The following is a 22,365-nucleotide window of genomic DNA, read 5'->3' on the forward strand; positions in this document are numbered from 1 at the left end:
ACCTTAACTCTAGGATTTCCAAGATGTCATAATATTTGCAAATACATGAAAGACAGGTTTAAAACTCAAGAGAATAAAACAGAACAATTTTGCTGCATTCTGATTAACCTTCCTCGTCTCTGTTAAAAGTTTCTGTCTCGCTTGTTCTTACTTCTATTGCAACTGTAGACGGATCTTGAAACCCCAAAGAAATTACAGTTTTGCTTTTTTTTTTTTTTTTTTTTTTGACATAATGTCAAACATCCATTTGGTACAAAAAATGTATAACTTAGAATCTCTGTTCTAGTGGTCGGCACAGTTTTGTTAACAACCTAACAGTAGAGCTGAATTTTTTGTTTAGAGCGCTGGTATTTTTGTTAACTTTGAAACTATTTATGCACTTAGTGTTCCCTTTTCTGGAAAAGGCTAAACAAAACAAACAACAACTTCCTGAAACCCTGCAAACTGTTCTAATACATGTTTAACATTTCAGCTCTTGGCACACAAGATTGCAAAGTCAAATCATCTTTATCTTATTATGCAAAATAAGGTTAAGATATCAAAATTTAAATGTGTCAACTTTAATAATTCTTAATTGCTAGGATAATCATAACTATTTATTATTGAACCTAAAATATGACGCATAGTAAAATTAAATTATGCATAAGTACAGCTAATTAGAGTATTATCATATTAATCACATTTCAAAGCTCCGTACCAAGCAAAAGTTAAACACAATTAAAATTGTTTTGTAACCACAGTTTACCAGATGATTATTGGAGGACGTGTCTGGTTGTCAGGCAATGTGGTTCCAATTGGCATTACATAAAATAGTAGCAACCGTAAATGAATTTAATATAAAACTGAATGTATGTTGAGTCAAGACACATTATACATTATTTTCCAATATAGACTATGGAAAAATATATATTGAGTACATTTGTAATAGAAATATTTAATATTATTGCCATAATGTGTTGATATAAATAAACCTCTCTTTATTATGTTCTCTCATGACTTCCTAGAAATGTCCAACATAGGTTTAGTCTGGTTCATATATATACCAGGGAAGATGCATGAAAGCAATATTCTCAGTAGAGAACAGCTGAATTGTCCCAGATTTAGCTTCTAACTAATTTCCGTCTTCATTCCCTCTGATACAGAGGTGTAATAAAAAAAATAAAAATAAAGTTTTCATGGATTTCTGTTTACCAAACTGAAAATATCATCTGCACAATGACTTCTCAGCATAACTTTGACTTGTAATATTTCCTCCCAGTGTTTTCACTCCACCTTTGACCTGGAAGTGACTCTTGATAAAGAACAGAGTGCTGTTGTTTCCTGTTAGTTCCTCTTGGTTATGAAGTTTTCCTCAAAGCCTCTGGATTTTAATAAAGCCAAATTGCTGTGAAAACACTCCTAATAGCAGAAAAACAAACTCACGGCTCGACAGCAGGCAAAGTTCACCTTATTGTGTTGTCTTTAACCTTCAGAGTTGGACTGAGCCGTCACAATTCAGCTTTAGGACACTGAAATGAAAAGAGGCCATTTTTAATATCCTATAGAAAAATTGTCAGACTATTGGATGAATAACCTTGTGTTAGATTTGAAAGCAAGCTGGTTGTTCACTTCAGTTTTTCTGATTCTGGGTCTTTGTATTTTTTCCTACTTGCTATCTCAAGGTTATGTAGCAAGAGGAATATACAGCCTGATCCTGTCAGGGGAAAGTTAAAGATTCCCTACAGGAGAAGATGTAGACCTACAGGCTAGCAGAGCTCGTCAAAAGGCTTTTTCAGATGCCATAAGACCAAAAAAGGCTTATGAAGATTGATTTATGTAGTTACAAACAAGCAAATACAATAAGGAACAAATTGTATGTTCTGTTTTGCATTCGAGTGTTATTAAAGTTCGACTTGTTGCAAAAGCTTTTAGTGACAACTGATAAATGTTAAATTTTACCCAGAAGGTTTGCAGCTTGCCTCCTAAATGTGGCCTATTTAGAAGTCTGGATGTTTGTTTTTGAACTCTTCCAAAGCAGATGTTGGTAATTATTTCTTGCTAATTGCTCAGCCTCTTCCTGCCTGTTACAGGAATTAGTCTTTTTTTTTATTATTATTATGTAAAAAGGAAAGCTTTTTTCTTAGCTTTGGCACAAAGTGGCAGAATTCAGCTGAAGGTTTGTGTTCCGTCTGTCTCCCTTGTTCATCTAAGACCAGCTCATGTGTGCAGCTATTGCGGTTTAATCGCCACTTCTGGACCCATGCTCCAATTAGCCAGCTCTAATGAGCTCATAGAGATAGGTTACGCTTTTCCCTTTCATGTCACTGCTCAGAGAATTCATTCAGAATGAAAATATGGTTAAATTTGCTCCAAATGATGCCTGACTGCTCATTGGTGTTTGCATTAGATGTTGACAAACAAATTAGAAATTGTTGTCTGAAAATGTGAACTCCAGTGCCTTTCGAAGGTATTCATACCTCTTGAACTTTTACATTTTTTTATGTTAATCCTGAAACTTCAACGTAGTTTATAGATCAGTGCAAAGTAATGCATAACTGTGAAGTACCAAAAATAGCAGCATGCATATTAATGTAGTTCCCTTTACTCCAATATCCCTAAAAATCTAATTCTGCTGCTCTCTAAAGTCCTGAGAGGTTCATTAGTTCACATCAGTGAACTAACAGTGCAATAACTAAAGTCAGATTGGATGATGAGCATCAGTACACGTACATTTTCTAAGCTTGGTGCAGATCCTCAATTGGAACTTCGTCTGATTTTACTGAGTTTTGTTAACACATGGTATGCTGCCATGAAAGCCATCCCACTTATTAAACAACTCTCTAGGATTTCCTTCTTTTACCTGAGTAATATTGACAAAATTAGAAATATCCTTATGCTGGAAAACTGGTCCATGCATTTGTTACTTTAAGAGTGGACTATTTTAACTCAGGAAATCCAGAAAGTACCGCTGAAAGCCTTCACTGCCGGAGAAGCTCTGATGGAAATTAAAAAGTGAGATCATGTTTCTCCTATTTTATCTTCCTCTCATTGGCTTACTGTTACTTCCACAATAGAATTTTAAATTCTCCTTCTCGCATATGAAGCCTATAATAATCAAGTTCCATTATACATCAGAAATCTGATTGTTCCATTTGTTCCTAACGCAGCACTTCACTCTCAGACTGCAGCTTTACTGGTGGTTCCTAGAATCCTGCCTCTGTCTCAAGTCTTTTGCAGCCTCTAAAAGGTTTTATTCCAAGATTACCCTGTATTTATCTAATCTATCTTCACATCTAATGAGCTTCCTTATCCTTAAATAGAGTCCACCTATAGCGACAGTATCAATCCATCTCTTCTGTTAGGGCCTTAGAGGTTTGTTAGAGAACCGCAGAAAAAAAAACTGTAGAAAGATTAGGGATAAAGTTGTGGATAAGTTTAAAGTAGTTACTTTCTAAAACAATAATTATATTCTTTGAACATCAATCAGGACACTGCTCAGTTTATCTGAAAATGGAAAGAATGCAATTTTACCAAGACATGATGGTCAATATGACCAGACAGTTGATTTTGAAAATGAAACATAAACTGTAGTTCTTTTTCACATGTCACGGCAAACATGAGGAAGAATGTGCTCTGGTCAGATGAAACTAAAGTTGAACTTTTTGATGTTCATGCAAACATTGTGTGTGTGAAAGTTAACACCACCAAGCTGAAAAAAACAATAAAGCGTGGTTTTGACAGTACAATTATTAAAATATGCATTAATCGCAGGTAAGTCCTGGAAGAAAAACTGGTGGAAAATACAAAAGACTGGATACCGGAGCAAGAGTCGACTTCCAGGAAGAGAGCACGTCAAACGGACAGCCAGGTCTGTCATAGAGTGGTTTAAACTCATCATGTGTTAGAATGTCCCAGTCAAAGACCAAGCCAAAATCCAATTGTGAATATCAGAAAATAATTGTATACTGTTTCATCCAGTTTAATTCGACTTGAGGTATTTTGTAGAAGTGGGGGAAATGTTTGTCTGGATGTTCAAAGCTCAAAGTTGCCTCTAAAATCTAAGTGCTGACTTAGCAGTGCTAAATGCTAATGCACATCACACTTCAACTTTGATCTACTCTTCATCTGTTTCTTTTTTTTCCTTGCAGCATTATCCTTCCACTTTGCATTGTGTTGCTCTGTCTTTTAAAATGCCGAGATAATTCGAAAGAGATTGTTTTGACGTGATCAGTTCTGACAAAGTGAACAAGTTTAAAACCTTTTGTAAGGCGTCTGGTATTATTTTCTCTCTACACCTATACAGACACATTCAGTCTCCTTTACAGCTGACATCTGTTGCCATGGTGAAAGGATAGTCCTGGAGCTTGTTAGGTCACTGTCAAAACTTGCAAAGAACAACCGGTGTCCAAACACCCTCCCTACAGTCTTTCTATCATCTCCTAGTTTCTTGACTTGAAAGAAACTGACAAATAATGACAAGAAGAAATTCTCTCTGCACGCCATATTTTTCTCGCTAATGGTCCTGATTTTAGAAATTAGCAGACTTACTCATGCCGTTGCTGTCAGATCACCCCTGGCAGCTACACGAGGCCTCACCAGTTAGAAATCCCACTACAAAGCTATCTGCATCTGAGCATTTTCCTGTTGCATGTGATTTATTCATGAGTGAGTACAAAGCAATCAGATGAGAAAATCTCCCGAGTGATAGGTTCATGTGCGTTTTGTGCACCGGCAGAGTGTTGCCAAGTGCTTTGACGTTGTTCATTCCATTCAGCTAAATGAGCACTCTCAAACACTGGCATTGGTTTGTGTCAAAAGCCACTTCCTAATGTTCGCTTCAGGGTCTGCATCTCTTCACAGAGATGCCCGCTGTCCCTTCATATTTAGCTTCAGACTTTCCTTTGAGCTGCGCCTCCTTTCGCATCGTTCTCTCGGTCTTGCTTGCGTATATTCTGTGCTGTCTGCTCAAACATACAGTAAATGGAGACGGGGAGTTACCATCAACGCACGGACAAGCAACCACACAGCCCCCGTGTTCTCCGAGGCTATGATTACAGGCATGCCGGTTTCTACATGTCCTGCTAGGATCAAAACAAAACATTTTAACACTTCGGATGATTCAATCAAGCTGAATCTGCCTCACATTTTCGCTGCGGCTCTGGCTCGCTGCCTGCTGTCTGCGTGTGTGACGGAGTTGCTCCAAACCGTGTTTTCTGGGTATGCTCACACTACTCATCAGTTCTAGGACATTCCTCCTATGACTGTGGGACTCAGCTACAGCTCTTAATTTATTGTGGTCCCTGGTGTGTGTGCCTGTGTGTGTTTATGTTGAGCTATCCAAATTACCTCTTCTCACCAAGAGTCACAATGCCAGACAAGACCATAAACGTCCCTGTTCCCAAACAGAAGAGTCCTGGTCAGAAGTTTCCATCCGCTCACTAAGGACATTACTGTCACGTTTATTTTGGGCTTCTAATGATGCATTTGGACCATTCTGGATCCTAATTGATATCTCTATGCAACATCCCACTGGCGAGAAATTGGTGCACCAGTTTGTATTAATTTTTGAGTTTCTATGTTCATACAGCAGACAAACAGCAGAAGACTCAGTGACCTTAGAACATTGTACCAACTATGAAGTGTGGTGGCGGCGTCTCGATCTGTGTCTGTTTGGATGTCTGAGACATTGGTTCATGTAAAAAGTGTTTGGAATTTGAAGAACTAGATCAGATTTTCTGAACCCCACATTATCTTTAGCATCCTGATGATTGAAACTTTGATTTAGGTTCCTGTTGGACAAACTTTCCAGACATGCATCTAATTTGGGTTTACAAAGGATAAAGTTAATGTTCTGACATAGATTAATCCATTTGAAAATTGTTGGACTATCTTTAAAGTATTTGTCTGTTCCATAAAATGATTAAATTAAAAAAAAATGCACTTGGATGTCAATTCTTAGTGTATGTTCACTGGTGACCAAAACCGTTCAGACATGTTTAAGCATCTATTTATATTTTTGCTCTTTACCTAAATCATTCTCATTGCTTCAAAAATAAAGGCACACTTTGAATTGATTTTCTCCACGTTGTTGAAAAGATCATTTCTTGGTCCGACATGCAGGACAGATGGAAATAAGATGCTGCTACATGAAATTATCTATTGATTTTCCCACCCCCGCCCTTTTTGCTGCACTACGGATTCTCATGTAGGGACATTTCTGTGTCCTGTGGGTGAATTCCTTCGCTTAGCTGCTTACAGAGTTGTTGAGACGAAACTCTCTTCTAGGTCAAATCAGTAGCTGGCAGATTAGACTTGCTAAATCTCAGGGCCATGGGAATAAAAACAAACAAGGAGGATCTGGCTCTAGTGGCCATTTCCTCACACTTTCTCCATCCTCCCTCCGGAGTGTATAATCTGTCCCCTACATCTGCATGTAGATGTAAGGGGCATTAAATAGGCGTAGCTCGGTTTGGAGGTCGCAGTTGCAGATGAGACACTTGGATGCCTCTCTGCTTGGGCAGAATTTCATTAAGGTTTGCAAGTTTAGTCTGTTTTCCTTTTTTTTTAAGACTGAGAAGAGGAAAAGTTTCATCCTCCTTGACTATGAGTGCTGAAATATCAAACGTAATAAATAAATAATTGAATATTATTATTTACACATGAGATGATTGGCATAGAATTCAAAGTAGATATATCTAGTTTTCCCATATTTAAATGTGCCTGTAATTAAATACATGGTTATATAATAAAGTATTCAAATTTTAAGATCATATGCAATTATATCAAGATTTATTCAGTTATGTCAAGCTTTCTTTTCCACAGTGCACAATGGAATAATAAATTAACAAATTTAAGCTGTTGCCATCGATTCATCTCAGAGATTTTCCAAACATCTTGGCTAAAGCAATGTTAGTCACATCCATTGACTGTTTAGAAAAAACTCAGATAAAATAACTGTCCTGTGTCTTGCACTAAAATTAAAACAAAAAATTAATAAAAAGATCAATGGATTTTGTGAATCCAACCCCAAAAGATTATTTGAAATATATTTTTGAAGATGATATTGGTATTAAATTCACAACAGATTTAAATCCACCACTTAAAAAAAAACACGAGTTATTCCATAAAGTAAGAGAATTTCAATAAACTGAAATACCACAGGGAATGTTTATTTAAACGCATTATATAATTTGCACGTAAGCATTTTCAGGTAATGGTGACTTTAACATGTACCTGCATGCAGAAACTAGTCTAATCCATTGCTCGGGTGTCATTTTGACAGATTATCCCATAAAACCCGTCTTAAAATCTTGAGGGAGTCTTTTCTGTGCACTCTGGTTATCTGTTCTGTCCATAGATTTTCAGTCGGATAAAGGCTGGGTGGTTGTATGGGACATTCGATCAGCTTCATTTCCTTAGAAACAGATTCAGAATTTCCTTCGCTGGATTTCAGGGATCATTGTCTTGCTGAAAAAAATCCCCCTTGTTTCATTTTTATATTCTTAAGAAAATCCTTTCATCTTTCCTTTAATCAGTCTGAAGACTGTCGAAAGCCTCAGTGTTTCTGTTTCTGCTCATCACTGACATGTTGTTTTGGGGGTTACATTCAATGCAGTACTTCCTCCAAACATGACATAAGCAGTGAACTGTGAAAAGTTACATTTTGTTCTTCTCTGGCCAAACAATATTCTTTGTGTTTTATTGGCTCCCAACTTTTTCTTTTTTTTCATAAAACTAATGTTTTTTTCTCCACCAGTGGAGTCATGTATGCAGAATTCTTCCCCATAATGAGAAACTTCTGTTTCTGTTTTGTTTAGATTTTTCTTAAATGCGTAGATTGTTTAAATTGTTGTGGACATCTAGAGTGAATCTCTTGTTGATATTCATTAGCTGCAACATAAATGCTATAAAATAAACATATTCATGACATTTTATTTATTAGGTATTTTATACATTATTCATTTATCTGTTTGACATTTAAATATTTTTTTTCCTTTATTTGTGGCACATTTGGATCTCTGTAGCAGAGATGAGCATCTGGCATAAAAAGCCTATTTCTTGAACATTTTCCTCAGCGCTGTCTGCATCTGGAGGCTTGTAGCTGTTGAGTTTGACATATCCCTGCAGGCTGGTGGATGGGAAGGAAAATGCAAACAGCTTTCAGCCACTCCTGCGTCTGACTACGCCAGATGCATAATGCTATTTGTGATTTACAGTGCTGTGTGTTTTGGTTTGAACCCCTGTCCCAAGCTGGGGGACTGTATTGATCAAACACAGACATGCTGACATTGTCGACTTGTCATTACATGCGTTTTATGCCACTTTTATGACCTACAATAATCCATTGACGGAATTTTAAATGGCAATTGACAAATAGCCTGTGAAACTGCACTGTAGTTAGACCTCCACCTAGTGGTGATTTTGACTCACAGCTCAGATAAAAGATTATGAAAGTATTTGTTTGTTTATTTATTTATTTTTTATTCCAAGTTGTGTGTAAGCCTTTCATGTGTGTTAGGAGGTAAAGAAGAAATTTGATAAGGAGACGGAAAAATACTACTCCACACTTGAGAGACATCTCAGCCTGTCATCTAAAAAGAAAGAGGCCTATCTACAGGAGGTAAAACCAAAGCAAATTTCATCTTCCTACATTTGAAATAATTCCTGTTTTTTTGTTACGGTCAGCTCGGTGTCCTTTGAAAATCAGAGTTTCAGGTTTGTGTGTGTATATGCATGATTGTTTTGATGTTTAATTCTCTCTGTGCACAGCGTTTCTGTGGAGTAATGAAGCGTTTCTCTATCTTGGCTGAATCGTTTCTGTCTCACGGCTCAAACCTGCTCTGTTTGCTCATTCTCAGGCAGACACACAGATTGATAAGGAGAGGCAGCTCTTTTATGACACATCCCTTGAGTATGTTTTCAAAATTCAGGAAGTGCAAGAAAAGAAAAAATTTGAATTTGTTGAGCCGGTAAGTGAAGTATTTAACTTTTTTTTTTTTTTTTGTAGTTTTGTTGCTGTCACTTTAGTTTAAGCAGAAAACAGCCTTTTTAAATTATTGTTCTTCTCTCTGAAATGAAGCCAGTTTTACTGCACAAATTTGTCTTCCTTATCTCATTTTTTCCCCCCTGTACACTCAAGGAGGCACAAGCAGGTAAAATTGAATCAAATTTCAGCTGTTAAATAAGACAAGTGCTTATCAAACTCACTTCACTACAGATGTGGGGAGCGAACTTTGAAAAGATTAAATTCTCTGCATGCAAATCCCTGAAAAAGTGAGTCAGGACTAGGGCTGTGTAATAATATCGATTTTGCGATATATATCGATATTTTCTTTCCTAGAAAATAATCGATATTCATCTGCAAGTATCGTAACATCCAACTGTCACCTTGCTCACTCACTGCTTGCTTCGCCGGGAGAGTGATTAGGTCATCAGGCTTAGAGTGATTCCTTCAGATGTTAAGTGTCATGGTTAAAAAGGTATCAAACTATTCAGAGCAGGTTACTTGGTGCACTTTATTTACTTTACAAATGCATGTAAGCTACAGTTTGTACTGCTTCAATTAAAAGAAACATGTTTTCTCACCACTTTGATTCATTTTGTCCAGCTGTCGACTTTAAGTCTGTGTCCATGTCCAACCAGAGCCAGGTATTGTGTAGTTGGTCCTTTTAATCAGTTTTCAGTTAAATTAATTCAATCCAACTCTGTAACAGTCACAAAATGTCACCAAAATCACTCTGTCCCTCTAAAATGTTTCAGAAAATCTCAAAAGTGTATTGAATTGTATTGTTTGCTTAATATTGCAATATATATTGTATCGTGAGCAGAATATTGTGTATCATATCGTGAGATTATTGTATCACTACAGCCCTAGTCAGAAGCAAACTTTTTTTTTTTGTTGTTGAAAAGCTTATTTTCCATTTATTTACATCCTCTGGCATCAGCCCATATCCCATGCCAGGAATGCAAATCTGCAGATAGTTGGTGAGGGGGGAAAAATGACAGGGCTCAACCTCAGCTGTGATGAATCCAGGCGCAGATAAGGTGCTTCATCCTTGTTCATTTGATATACCAAACCTCAGCCTAGAAATCAAATCAGCGGTTGTGTCTGAGGATTTGACTGAGTGCAGCTCCATGTTTGTGGGATCCTCTGTGCTCAAGATGAGATCTTTTTTTTTTTTTTCACTCCTGCTACACTACTGAAGTATTTTTTTTCCCTACAGTGGTCAAGGATGGTTGTGTGTAAAACAGAAACCAAGATCAATGTCTGTCTGCTATAAAAAGCAAAAACTTTCAGAAACTTTTTTTTTCTCCACTGTCATCTTACATGGAGTGTTATAAATACGTAACTTTATGTAATACAATCATTTAGTAGCAGCAGTCCAGTTTTTGTCCAGTACTTTAATGTTGTCAGCTTTATATTTAAAGGTTCCCTGACACATAATGAAGGTCTATAATGTTTATTACCAAAAACTAAACCATGTTTCCTTTTTCCAGCTCTTGGCCTTTCTTCAGGGTCTGTTTACATTTTACCATGAAGGATATGAGTTGGCTCATGAATTTGAGCCGTACAAACAGCAGCTCCAGTTCAACCTACAGAACGTAAGTCTCCGCACCTCAAAGGGTTATACACAAAGGCAACCAGCCACATAATCAGACTCTGCGGCTTATCTTACCCAGATATAACAAGCAGAGCGCTTTTTCTCTCCCCACTGTGTGATGGCATGGAGGACAGATATTTGCAGGGCAGCGTTGCAGGCAGTTACAGCGGACCATTTAATGGTGCTGTGTCAAAAAACACTTAGGAGTTGAAAATAAAACTGCAGCCCCTGCCACCGTTCCTCCTTCCATCACTGCGACCTCGATGCTTTCAGCCCGAGGGTCCAAATTTTATTTCTGACCCAAAATGTCAGAGGCATTGCTCTGACAATTTTCACTCTATAACCCTCTCTCCATGTCTTCAGATGCAGAGAGCACTAATAGGAACTGGCAAAGGTGAGGCTGTCGCAGCATTCTGCTCTGAGATGTGAAACAGCCTCGCCTTCACCTTTTTAACTCCATAAAAAATAGAAAAGAAAGGAAAGCAGAATCTTTTTCCTAAGTTTAAATCAACTCAAGCATGTTTTTCAATATATTAATAAAATATATTTCAACATGCTGTTAATTATTCTTCCCATGGGTGTCTTCATGCAGCTGCGCAAATTGGAGACATTTGTCACACTGCTTTAATTTAGGCACAGTGAGGGAATTCTTCATGCCAATAAAGTGCCTTGCAACAATCTTCAAACCCCTTGATCCTTTTCTTTTTTTTTACTTTTGTCACATTACAGCCACAGCCTTAAATTTATTTATTTTTTTCTTGTGAAGGACATGCACATTATAGTACATCAGTGTAAAGTGGATGGAAAATAGGAAATGGTTTCTGGAACATTTTACAAATAAAAAATCTGAAAAAATTTGCTGTGCACTTGCAGAGAGAGGTCAGGGATGAAGTTGTGGAGACGTTTAAATCAGGATTCAGTTATAAAGCAATTTCACAAGGTTCTTCATTTTTATGTTTTTATTTAAAAACATAAAAATATAAAATTAAAAAATAAAAAATCAAAATCACCTTTGCCAGTTCCTGTTTAAAAAAATGAAAACAATGTATAAGTTTGATTACATTTTACAATTATGCAACAACGTGTGTTTGTTTATCCAACAAAATCCCAATGACGGAGTGTCTGTGATTGCAAATGCCGTGTGTTGCAACATTGCATAATCTTGTATTTTTCCCACATAGACAAGAAACAACTTTGTGAGCACCAAGCAGGAAGTGGAGAAGCTGATGAACAGGATAAGGTCTGCAGATCAGGACTACAAACCGCCCGGCCAGTGGACGATGGAAGGCTTCCTGTACGTCCAGGAGAAGCGTGAGTCCTCCCATCAGTCCACTCGGACTCTCTCACTCCCTGCTTCAGTTAGAAGTGCGTCGTTTTAAATCCATCACCATAAACACGTCTCCAGCGTTCCCAGGCCGCCGCAGAAGTGATCGTTTCACACGAGGCTCTATAAGTCATCCTGTTTACGGATTCACTTTGATGCACTCTCAAAAGTGGATGCGTGTTGGGGGAGTTACCACAAATAATAGATTTTTATCAGCAGCAATAAACAAATTTGGATTCATCACAACTTAATTGAATTTCTTTTGAAATCCCTTCAAGAAGCCTGTGTTTGAGAGCAAAACAGTTTGCTACTTTGTCTCTCATCTCTCCGTCCCCAGGTCCTCTGGGATGCGCCTGGACGCGTCACTACTGCACGTATGACAAAGGAAGCAAGACCTTCACCATGAGCAACACGGAAAACAAGTCAGCTGGGAAACAGGTAGTTCAGCTTAGTTCAGTTTGCTTTCCTTGGGTTGTAGATGAGCCTGATAAAAGCAGAGAAAAAGGGGGAAAAAAAAAACCAGAGCAAGCGTAATCTGTGTGGGTGAAACAAAGAGCCTGCTTGTTTCTCCCCCAGGGGAGGAAAAAAGGAAGCTGTCAAAGTTACTTAATTGACTTAGAAAACAAAAGACTTGTTAACTGAAGGAGACAGATACCAAAACCTAAAAAGAAAAGGAAACTCAAGAAGCAAAAATAATCGTTAAACAATTAACTTTTGCTGGGGTTTTTTGTGTTCAGGATGTACTTAAAATGTGTTTTGGTATTTCAGGCAAAATAACCGACTGTTCTTCCACGTTTGATTAGACATTTTACTATTTCCATTATTTTAGTGATGTAATATGTACGTGGAAAAAAGTAGCTTTTTTCACACATATTGTGAAAGAAGAGTTATCCTATACATTCAACTGAAAAACAAATCTGTTTAAAACACAAACAATGTGAAAAAACTATAGAGTAACCTGACTGTATATGTCAAAACTAATCCTTTGTTCAAGTTTCTGTGATTTATTTTCAGCATTAGTAGCAGTCTATCAGCGTCCCACATCATCCCGTCAATATTTTTCCACTTTGCCTTGCAGAAATTCTGCAAATGTATTAGAGTATGAGGAGTTCCCTCATCCACAGGTTGTCCCAAGGATTTTCTGTCGGATTTAATTTTAGACTTTTGTTTCAATGTTTCGAGACATTTTTCCCTCGTAAGTCTATTTTCCTGTGACTGAGAAACAGAAAAATAAAATCCACCTTTGTCTCCAGCTTCCTGTCAGAGACCTGATGGTATTAATTCAACACTGACTAATTTATAAAAGGGTTTTATGTTTTCATCAACCTTGATAGAAACTTGAATTTTATCTGCAAAAAAAAAAAAAATAAAATAAAATAGAGCTGCCACAACCATGTTTCACTGAAGACATGGTGTGCTCATGAAACCTACCATTTGAAATTCTTGATCCAAATCTTAATCTTACTCTCATCAGACAGTAGTACATACTTAGGTTTTAGGAGATCTTAGCCAAGACTTATAATTTTCTTTGGAAGAAATAACTAGTCTTTTCCAGTCCTGCTCTTTAGTCCAGGAATGAGAAGAATGCAGGAGATTGTTGTCACACTTAGAGCATAAATAGTGGTCGGAAATTCCTTCTCTGAATCTGTTTGGAACTTCTATTTAAACTAAACTTTAGAAAAAGGGTGCGTTCTCACTGATCGCCTTGTCGTCGCCTCTTTCATCCCTTCTTTTAAAGGACTATATTAGATTGCCAGAGGACAAACTGACAACTTTTCCTCACTTTCTTCTTCTACTACTCTCCAGTTTGCACCCTAGTAGCTCCGTGTCATGTCAGAAAACATTCAGTGCGAAAAGGGCTTTACTATTTTAAAATAGTGAGAAAAGTGCATTTTAAACTGCCTTTATTATGTTATCTCTCTGCATTCCTTGGAGAATGTAGGCCCCACATTTAAAGGGTGAGGTTCTGCAAAAAGGTTATAAGCAGTTAATATCTAACCTGCTGTAGATAACTTTGGTTTACTTTAAGGCAGTCGTAGTGTGCTTTTGGCCTCTGTCAGACTGGCTGTCAGCTGCAGCCTCTGAAAGGGACCTGCTAATCAGTATTTACACAACATGAAAGTTGCCTTCCACAGGTAAGATATTCATTTTTTATAACCTTTCAGCCAGACCCAGCTTTAAAAATCCTGAGTTCTCCATTCCAATAAGATTTCCAAAACATCTCCCACCATTTCCAAATCCAACATGCTCTGTAACGGACAGAAGTTGAAAGCACAGAAAGAAGAAAGCAGAGCAAGTAAAGCATTCAGACTTCCTGTCGTCTGCTGGAGTTGGCACTCAACTTTTTTCTGCTCTGAAACAAGAAAAGCTGCAAAAGTACATATTGATGGAAAATACAATGAACACTTCACACCAAAGTCTAGTTCTCTGCTCTTGTAGTTTTAATGGTTAGCAGAATTAGTGTAATAATAGCTGCCCAAAAATAGCAACAATCTATAAATACTTGAGAATCCCTCTAAAAAGTTTCTATTTTGATAATTCACACACCAAATATACCTTACTGTGCCTTAATACCCAGTGTATTAACTTGATGGTTCGCAAAGGCCAGGCAATATCGTGTCAAGAAGCATTGTGCCTACGCGTTTCAGCTTCCCAAATTGCATTTTCCTTTGAATATTTTAGATATTTTCTATGAAGAAAGTCACAAATACTTTGAATTCCGCAAGTAATTTGGACTTTCTCAGCCCAGAAAGACTGTGAATAGGCGAATCCATGAAAACTGAAGGCGAACATCTATCTCGTTTGTGGTCATCAGTCAATTTGCCGTTGCCTCTCTATTGTTTCCTATTTGTGGTGATGAAAGATCAATGAGTTTTGTGGTGTTGTTTTCTTTTCTCTTTGTGTGGATCTGTTTGTATCGTTCCTGTTAGAATGGCCTCGTCTTGAATCAGCCAGAGACTTTCAAGCTCAAGTCCTGCATTCGGAGGAAAACAGACTCCATCGACAAGCGCTTCTGCTTTGATATCGAAGTGGTGGAGAGGTCCGTGAGACATATCCATGAATTTTTGTTGCTTGCATAGTCTCGGGGCATAAACAAACTGTGATATTTAATGCTCTTTGCATCACCAAGTCCGTATGGTATTTGTTTTTAATATGTTGAGCGAAATGTTGCCTAACATACTGAAATACCAGAGGATTTATGTAAGACGCACTGGCAAAGCACCTTTTTTTTCTTTCTTTTTTTCAGTTACACTTGAATTCCTAAGATCCTGAAGCTGCATGTGGAATGTTACGTTCTCATTATGTGTTGTCTTGAATCTAATGTATGTTACATTTTGAATGCTCTGAGTCGATTAACATCTTCAGAGAGTCAGAGATCTTCAGCACTGTTACCGTCCTGCATGTTCCCCATGTTCTCCCCGCCCTCTGCAGCTCCTGTTTGCCTGTATGTCTGCGACATCAGTAGCTGTAGCGTTTTTGAACCCGTTCCATCTTTTGTCTGTGTCCGTGTCACTGTAGAAATGACATCTGTCGAGGAACTCTTTTCAGACCACTTCAGTTTTTCTGTAAAGTCCGGTATGTGAACTGATCGGAAAAGATGCATGAGCTGCATGTGTGCATGTTCCTTTAAAACAAATTACCGCTGTTCATCACTTGCCCTTAAAAACATTAGAAATAATTATAAACTACATACTGCATAAAAATATAAATATATTTTCTTCTTACTGCCTAACATTAAGTCAGACTAAACTTTACTTGTTTGAGATCAAGTACATTTACTATAACTGTTTTTGTTTGCTAAATGCCAGAATTGTGAGAGAGTTCGGTAACACTTTATTTGAAGGGGTGTGCATAAGACTGACATCATACTGTCATAAACATGACATAACGTCTGTCATGAACATGAAGGAGTCTTTATGACTGTCTATTACAGTTGTCATGAAGTGTCATTCGGTAAATCATGACACTTTTAATGCAAAGTTGCTTTAAAAGTTCCATTAAAAGTCCATTAAAAGTGCCAACTTTGCATGATTTTGTAAATTATGATAATGTAATGCAAAGTGGACATTTTTAATGGACTTTCAAAGCAACTTTTAGAGCAACTTTGCATTAAAAGTGTCATTATTTACCGAATGACACTTCATGACAACTGTCATAAACATTCATAAAGACTCCTTCATGTTCATGACAGATGTTATGTCATGTCAGTCTTATGCACACCCCTTCAAATAAAGTGTTACCGAGAGATCATTTAAGTGTCGTTAAAAGTCTTCCTTCATTTTCTTAAAATTTGTTTCCAAGTTACAACTTCCTTTTCACTGATATCTTGAGATGTTGCTTCAGTATTTCTACACAACACTCCCTCAACATGGTGCTACATTCATACTTCACAGTTGGGATGTTCTCAGGTTGCAGATTCTCCTCCCCCTTTTTAATCCAAATGTTTAATCCAAAACAATCCCAGCTGACCACAGGAAACGTCTTCAAAAATCAAGGTATTTGATTGACAAATATTACATTTGACAAGTGGCATCATCAAGATAATCCCATGTTACTCCAAAAGGTGTTCATATCAGAGAAATGGAACCCGTCTCCTTCCTGAATAAAACAATAGAAGGACATTCCTATGGCACTCATTTAAACAGGTGAATGTGAAAATTACACCCAAGAATAAATCAGATTGTTGAGATCCACAGTTGGGGTTCCTGATATTTTAAAATACTTAAAATACATATGTATGTTATGGTTTAACCTATCAGAAGCTTGCAAAGCTGTGATACCATCTTGGCATTTTGATATTTTGAATTTGAAGTCTGTAATCAAAGATTCTCTATTAAATCTTTTCTCTCGTTATTCTGGCGTTTAGCAATTATAAATTATTTTGTAATCCTAACTAATATGAATTAGAAGCATTTTTTTGTAGAGAAAAGTTTGTGTTTCCATACATATATTTACCTACAATGCATAATACAGTAATAATACAGCTTATGTAAATGTATTATATTTCTAATTATCACTGTTGCTCTTTCACCACTTAAAACATAATTGGAACAAATAGAAACGTTAATCGCTGATAAAAAAAAATAATAAAAAAGAGATATTTATGTTGCCCCTCTGGGAAGATTTGCTATTGATTCGTATTTATTAGGCTAATTGCTAATCCCATTTCTCATTAAGACCTACTGTAGAGGAGAATAAGCCTTACTGAGAAGCTTCTCTGCTTAATAACACACCCCTAAATGACTAAGATGTCTGTTATGAAGGCTTGAAATGAACTAATCATGAAGATCCACACTTCAGATAATAGAATTTGCCCATCTTTTCTCTGTGTGTAAATGTGCAGCAGCTGCTTGCCCAGCACTGCTCACCCTTGGTGAGTGTTGCTGAGCAGTTTATTTGCAGGACAACTCATTTATCTTACACTTCGATGCACCAAGGTGCCGGCCCCAGGCATAAGGACAATGCAGGCCAAGTTCCAGTCAGATTTTAGCTCATCCATTTATTCTCGTTATATCCCAAACACTCTGTCACACCTATGGCCCGGCCGTAATCAAGCCGGCCGTCTGATTCTGGAAGGGTTTATTTGTCCAAATTACTGGGGATTGATAGGGATTTTCACAGCAGGAAAATACTTTCCCAGATGTTCAGATAGGAACAAAAATATATTATCTTCATGAAATCGTGTGCAATTGTTAATAGCCAAAAGATTTGCAAATAAATTTAGTTTGTAACACAAACCTTTTCAGAAGCTCAGCCAGTTTGATTCTAAAATCCCACCGCTTGTTTTTTATAAAAAAAAAATAAAAAAAAGTTTCAATGCAGTCACAAATATGAATGTTTCCTTTCTTGCACCAATGCAAATCCAAATCTGTCTGCTTAGTAATGACTGACCTCCTCACTGTAGTACAGTAGATTTGTCTCCATGCTGGTACTAATTGTCACTACTGGGTGGGTTTTTTCCAGCGTCATTTGATTATGCCACTGCTACAGTTCAAATTGAGAGCAAACAATGCTTGCATGAGTTTTAGATTGGCAGCAGCACATATTGTGGTTGTAGATTTTAATAGTATAGACAGAGACAAATTTATTGGCACCCCTGTTAAGATGTGTAAAACAACCTCAAAACCAACTCACCTTTTGTTGCTGCAACATAATTTCTCACTTTTATTTGAGTGCATTTAATCTTTGGAAGAAAAAAACATTCAGATTATCTAATATACGTTACAGCAGGCAGGTTTTTGTTTTTCATTATTTGCTTCCTGTTAAATCTACCCAAAGTAGTTTTGACAGGCTACAGAGGAAGTTCTTGGTAAATATCAGCAAAGTCGAAATGTTTACCTTTGTGACAGTAGGAGAAAAAGATTCATTTTATTTTACAGCAGCATGTACGATGTGGCATGTGTGGCGACATGATGAGTCCAAGATGCCATTCTGTGCTGCAGTTCTATAATTTGTGGTCTTCATCCTTTTTCACAGCTCCATGCAGTTGTTTTATACTTTTTAATTAAAGCCACGTCTTTCCCATACGCAGTAGAAGACACATACACATATTCCAGGGAAAGATAAACTATTGAGTTACATATAAACTCATATGAAGTATAACTTAAAATAAATATTTAGCAAATTGCCTGAAATATTTTTTAAAAATTATTTCTTACTGACTGGATGTACTCAAGTATAGGTTTACTGGATAGTTGCTCATTTTTTACGTATCTTTCCCAGGGGTGCCAACAGTGTTTTGCACATGCATGTTAGGTGCAAAATGTGCATCACTCTAACTTAGACATGCGGCTTTTAGCTGGGATTGGGTTGTGAAGCACAGAGCCAAGTGAGGACACAGTTTGAAGTCAAGCATTCGCACACGAGCTATTTTAGTAACAGTAGTCCTTTTATAGATGAATCAGGCAGTGTAAACACGGTCCGTCCAAGGGCCCCACAGCAATGAGATCATACTGAGACCAGCTTTTCTCCTAAAACCTTCCAGGCATGGTGTAATGACGCTGCAGGCGCTGTCAGAGTCCAACAGAAGACTGTGGCTGGAGGCCATGGATGGCAAGGAGCCGGTGAGGATCTCTGTCAGTTCATCTGTAAAATATTTATTCTGTTCATGGTATTTTTGGGGGGGTTTTTGGCTTCGGTGTTTAATTGTTTTTGTCTGATCAGGCAGTTGTGTTACCGACTGATTTGTCTGCAGCGCCCTCTTCTGGTGACTTGAAATGCAAAAGAATTTCACAGAGAGCTTATAAGCTTTGGGGCACTGGAACATATCTGGGTCATTTTTTTTTGTACATGTAAAAGTAGTGAAGTAATGACTTTCTTCCAAACTTTCTGCAGATTTACAACCTGCCAGCCATACTAAGCAAAAAAGAGGAAAGTAAGTGTTTTTTTTTTAAATCTTTCCAAACCCTTTTCATCATTAAACTACATATATTCATGCTTGATAATAAGTTAATAGAGTCACCACGCATAAATAAACAAGTAGGTTTCTTTCTTACTTATAGCTATATCTGCTCATTAACACAGTTATTCGGTATTCGCCCACTCAGCTGACACAGCAGAGCCTTCCAGCACAGAAGCTGTATCTTATTAATCGTGTTAGTTTGAGCCAAGGCATAAGGGAAGGCTGATTATTCCTATGTGATGTGTAGTTAACCCAGCCACTAATTGACATGTCAAACCCCCTTTTTGTGTTATGTTTCAGCGTATCTTAACGAGGCAGGTTTTAACTTCGTAAGGAAATGCGTTGACCTGGTCGAGACGAGAGGTGAGGCATTTAAATCCCCCCGGCTTTCATGTGTCGAATTACTCGAACGCTGCCTGATTAATTGACTTTCTTCATTAATATTCCTTCTAACACAGTGGAATGGCATGCCATCCACAATTACAATTAGCATGTTTTCATATTTTGTAATGTTACAACCATATTACCTTTATGACAGAAGCCAACACAACAGAGTATATTTCCTCCATGTTATTCATTCATAAATGTTCCCAACTTAATATTTAAGAAGGAAAGTAAATATTTAGTTTCTAAGCTAACTTTCCAAGTCTTACTTGGAAAGTTTAAACTTACTTGGAAAACTAAATATTTAATTCACAAGCTAAACATTAATTGCCAAGCTAAATGTTTAGTTAGCAAGCTAAATACTTAGACTTGAGCTAAATATTTTGTTAGCAAACTAAATATTTAGCTAGGATGCTAAATGTTTAGTGAGAAGCTAAATGTTTAGTTGGAGACTAAAATAAGACTAAATGTTTAGCTTGATAAATAAGTATTTAATTTGAGGCTAAACATTTAACTGGCATATATACTGAATATTCAGCTCTGAGCTAGATATTTAGTTTGCTAGCTAGATATTTATTTTTAGACTCAATATTTAGCTTGCTAATTATTAAATATCTATTTAGAAACTGTGACATTTATAAATGAATCAATAACTCAAATGTATACTGTTACTTTTTGACTTTACAAAAGACACCCCTTATTGCACTGACCATCATACAGAACATCCAAAAATAGAAACATTACAACCCAAAGGCAGGCTTATAAAGACAAACTGAGAAGAGCACTAATCATAAACGTCGATGGTAACTGGACAAGCTGCAGAGATCCACAGCTGGTGGTGAGGGAATTCTTCTAACAGTATAACTTTTAGTTGTGCAATCCACAATCTGTTTGTTATGGAAGACTTGCAAGAAGGAAACTATTGCTAAACGAAACCAATAAGATGTCTCATTTTCTCCAAAGACTTGGAGGACCCATCAAAGGGGGTTTCCTCTACAAGGCTTATGGAATAAAGTTCCTTTGGGGAGACAGAGCAAAATGTAACTTTTTGGCCAAATCTGGAGAAGAACTCTGATTTTACATCACCCCTGAACACGCCTTCCCTACAGTTCCACATAGTGATGGAAACATCAAGCTGTGGGGATTATTTTCTTCTACAGAGAGAGGGCAGATGGTCATAGCTGATGGGGGCGAAATACAAGGCAGCACTGTTGGAGGCTGCAAAAGACTTGAGTTCGAAGCAGAGGTTCACTGTCCACCAGAACAACAGTAAACATAAAGCCATGCATACAACAGAATGGTTTATATCCAAGAATATTCATGTGAGAGAATGAATCATGTCCCGAAAAATTGTGAATAAGTCATGAAGTTTGAAACTTGATTGTCATAGATGTTCTCATCTGCATCCAGTCTGAGTGTGCCTCAGCTAGTCTGCGAATAAGAATGAAACAAAATGTACAAATACACTCACTAGATGTGGTTTTACATCTAGTGGAGGTCAATGCAAATGCGCACCACACTTTTCAGATTTTTATACTTTGGAAAAGAATATTATTTTACATACACATCACATACACTTACACATACTACAATATTGGTTTATCACATTAAAGCCCAATTAAACAGATTTGACGTTTAACCAAATGAATACTTTTACAAAGAACTGAACTTACAATCTGTTTTATTTCAGTGAATTAATCATTTCTTTTTTTTTCCATTTCCTCCGAGGCATCCATACAATGGGGCTGTACAGAATTGGAGGGGTAAACTCCAAAGTACAGAGGCTGATGAGCACAGTCTTTTGTAAGTCGTTTCATTTTTTTCGTTAAAACTGTAAATTAATCACGGTGAGTTTAGAGCCTTTTCAAACATGATGCAGTCGTCCAGAGTGAGGAAAGAGCTCCTCTCTGTGGTCAGACTGTGTAACCGCCATCTGGGCTCATTTTATCTCACCCTTACCTCATTAAATTACCCGAGGTAATCCTGTTTACACACATTCTACACACTTGAACAGAAAATGTCACCAAAATCCCTCTAAAGCTCGAGCTCCATCTCAGTAGGGTTGCACATGTGTGCTTTAGGTTTTCCTCTCGCATCTCTTCATCCAAGGAGACAGTCGCTATTTTTAATACCCTCTTTAAACATCAGACTCAAACGTCAGATCCTGTTGGTTTCATGCTGGCAGATTGGAAAGTAATCACTGTGTTGGAGCTATAAAAAATAAATAAAAAAATAAAGCTCGTTTTCATCAGCTTCCAAGGCACCTGTGGATATGGAGCTGGATCCTGAGATGTGGGACAACAAAACCATCACCAGTGGTCTGAAGAATTACCTCAGGTCAGCTCGCCTCACCAGCTGCATGTCCCTAACTGTCAAAAGTGATCACCGCCTCCATTATGACTCTGAGAGCACCCTGCTGTTAGCCATGCATTCAGAGCTATCACTGCCTCACACAGGAAGGTGCTGCATTCACAGGTCCAGTCTCACCAAATAACAGTAAATTATAACTGGATTTTGTTTTCCTCCCCCATCAGGTGCCTCTCTGAGCCTCTCATGACTTTCAAGCTGCACAAAGATTTCATCATGGCTGTCAGTAAGTTCCCAACAGGTTGGGTTATGAACACCGCTGAAGGTCATTTCTTGTTTTATTACATTAGCATATTCGCACACAGACA

At 37.4% G+C, this 22,365-nt stretch overlaps 1 protein-coding gene across 5 annotated transcripts in view; it reads left to right on the forward strand.

The window, feature by feature from the left end:
• arhgap42b (Rho GTPase activating protein 42b) overlaps nt 1-22,365 on the forward strand; it is a 122,468-nt gene that overhangs the window by 88,667 nt on the left and 11,436 nt on the right. For 3 of the 5 annotated variants that reach the window (XM_007569943.2, XM_007569939.2, XM_007569938.2), the window contains 13 exons: nt 8,498-8,599; nt 8,838-8,948; nt 10,477-10,581; nt 11,762-11,891; nt 12,242-12,342; nt 14,835-14,944; nt 15,424-15,480; nt 18,890-18,968; nt 19,240-19,279; nt 19,607-19,669; nt 21,419-21,493; nt 21,943-22,027; nt 22,225-22,283. In XM_007569943.2, the coding sequence (XP_007570005.1) occupies nt 8,498-8,599; nt 8,838-8,948; nt 10,477-10,581; nt 11,762-11,891; nt 12,242-12,342; nt 14,835-14,944; nt 15,424-15,480; nt 18,890-18,968; nt 19,240-19,279; nt 19,607-19,669; nt 21,419-21,493; nt 21,943-22,027; nt 22,225-22,283 (1,117 nt within the window). The remainder of the gene's footprint in view (nt 1-8,497; nt 8,600-8,837; nt 8,949-10,476; nt 10,582-11,761; nt 11,892-12,241; nt 12,343-14,834; nt 14,945-15,423; nt 15,481-18,889; nt 18,969-19,239; nt 19,280-19,606; nt 19,670-21,418; nt 21,494-21,942; nt 22,028-22,224; nt 22,284-22,365) is intronic. The other 2 variants (XM_007569942.2, XM_007569941.2) reach the window with 1 other exon arrangement.

This window comes from Poecilia formosa, unplaced genomic scaffold (genome assembly GCF_000485575.1).
Source record: "Poecilia formosa unplaced genomic scaffold, Poecilia_formosa-5.1.2 Scaffold252, whole genome shotgun sequence".
NCBI lineage: Eukaryota > Metazoa > Chordata > Actinopteri > Cyprinodontiformes > Poeciliidae > Poecilia > Poecilia formosa.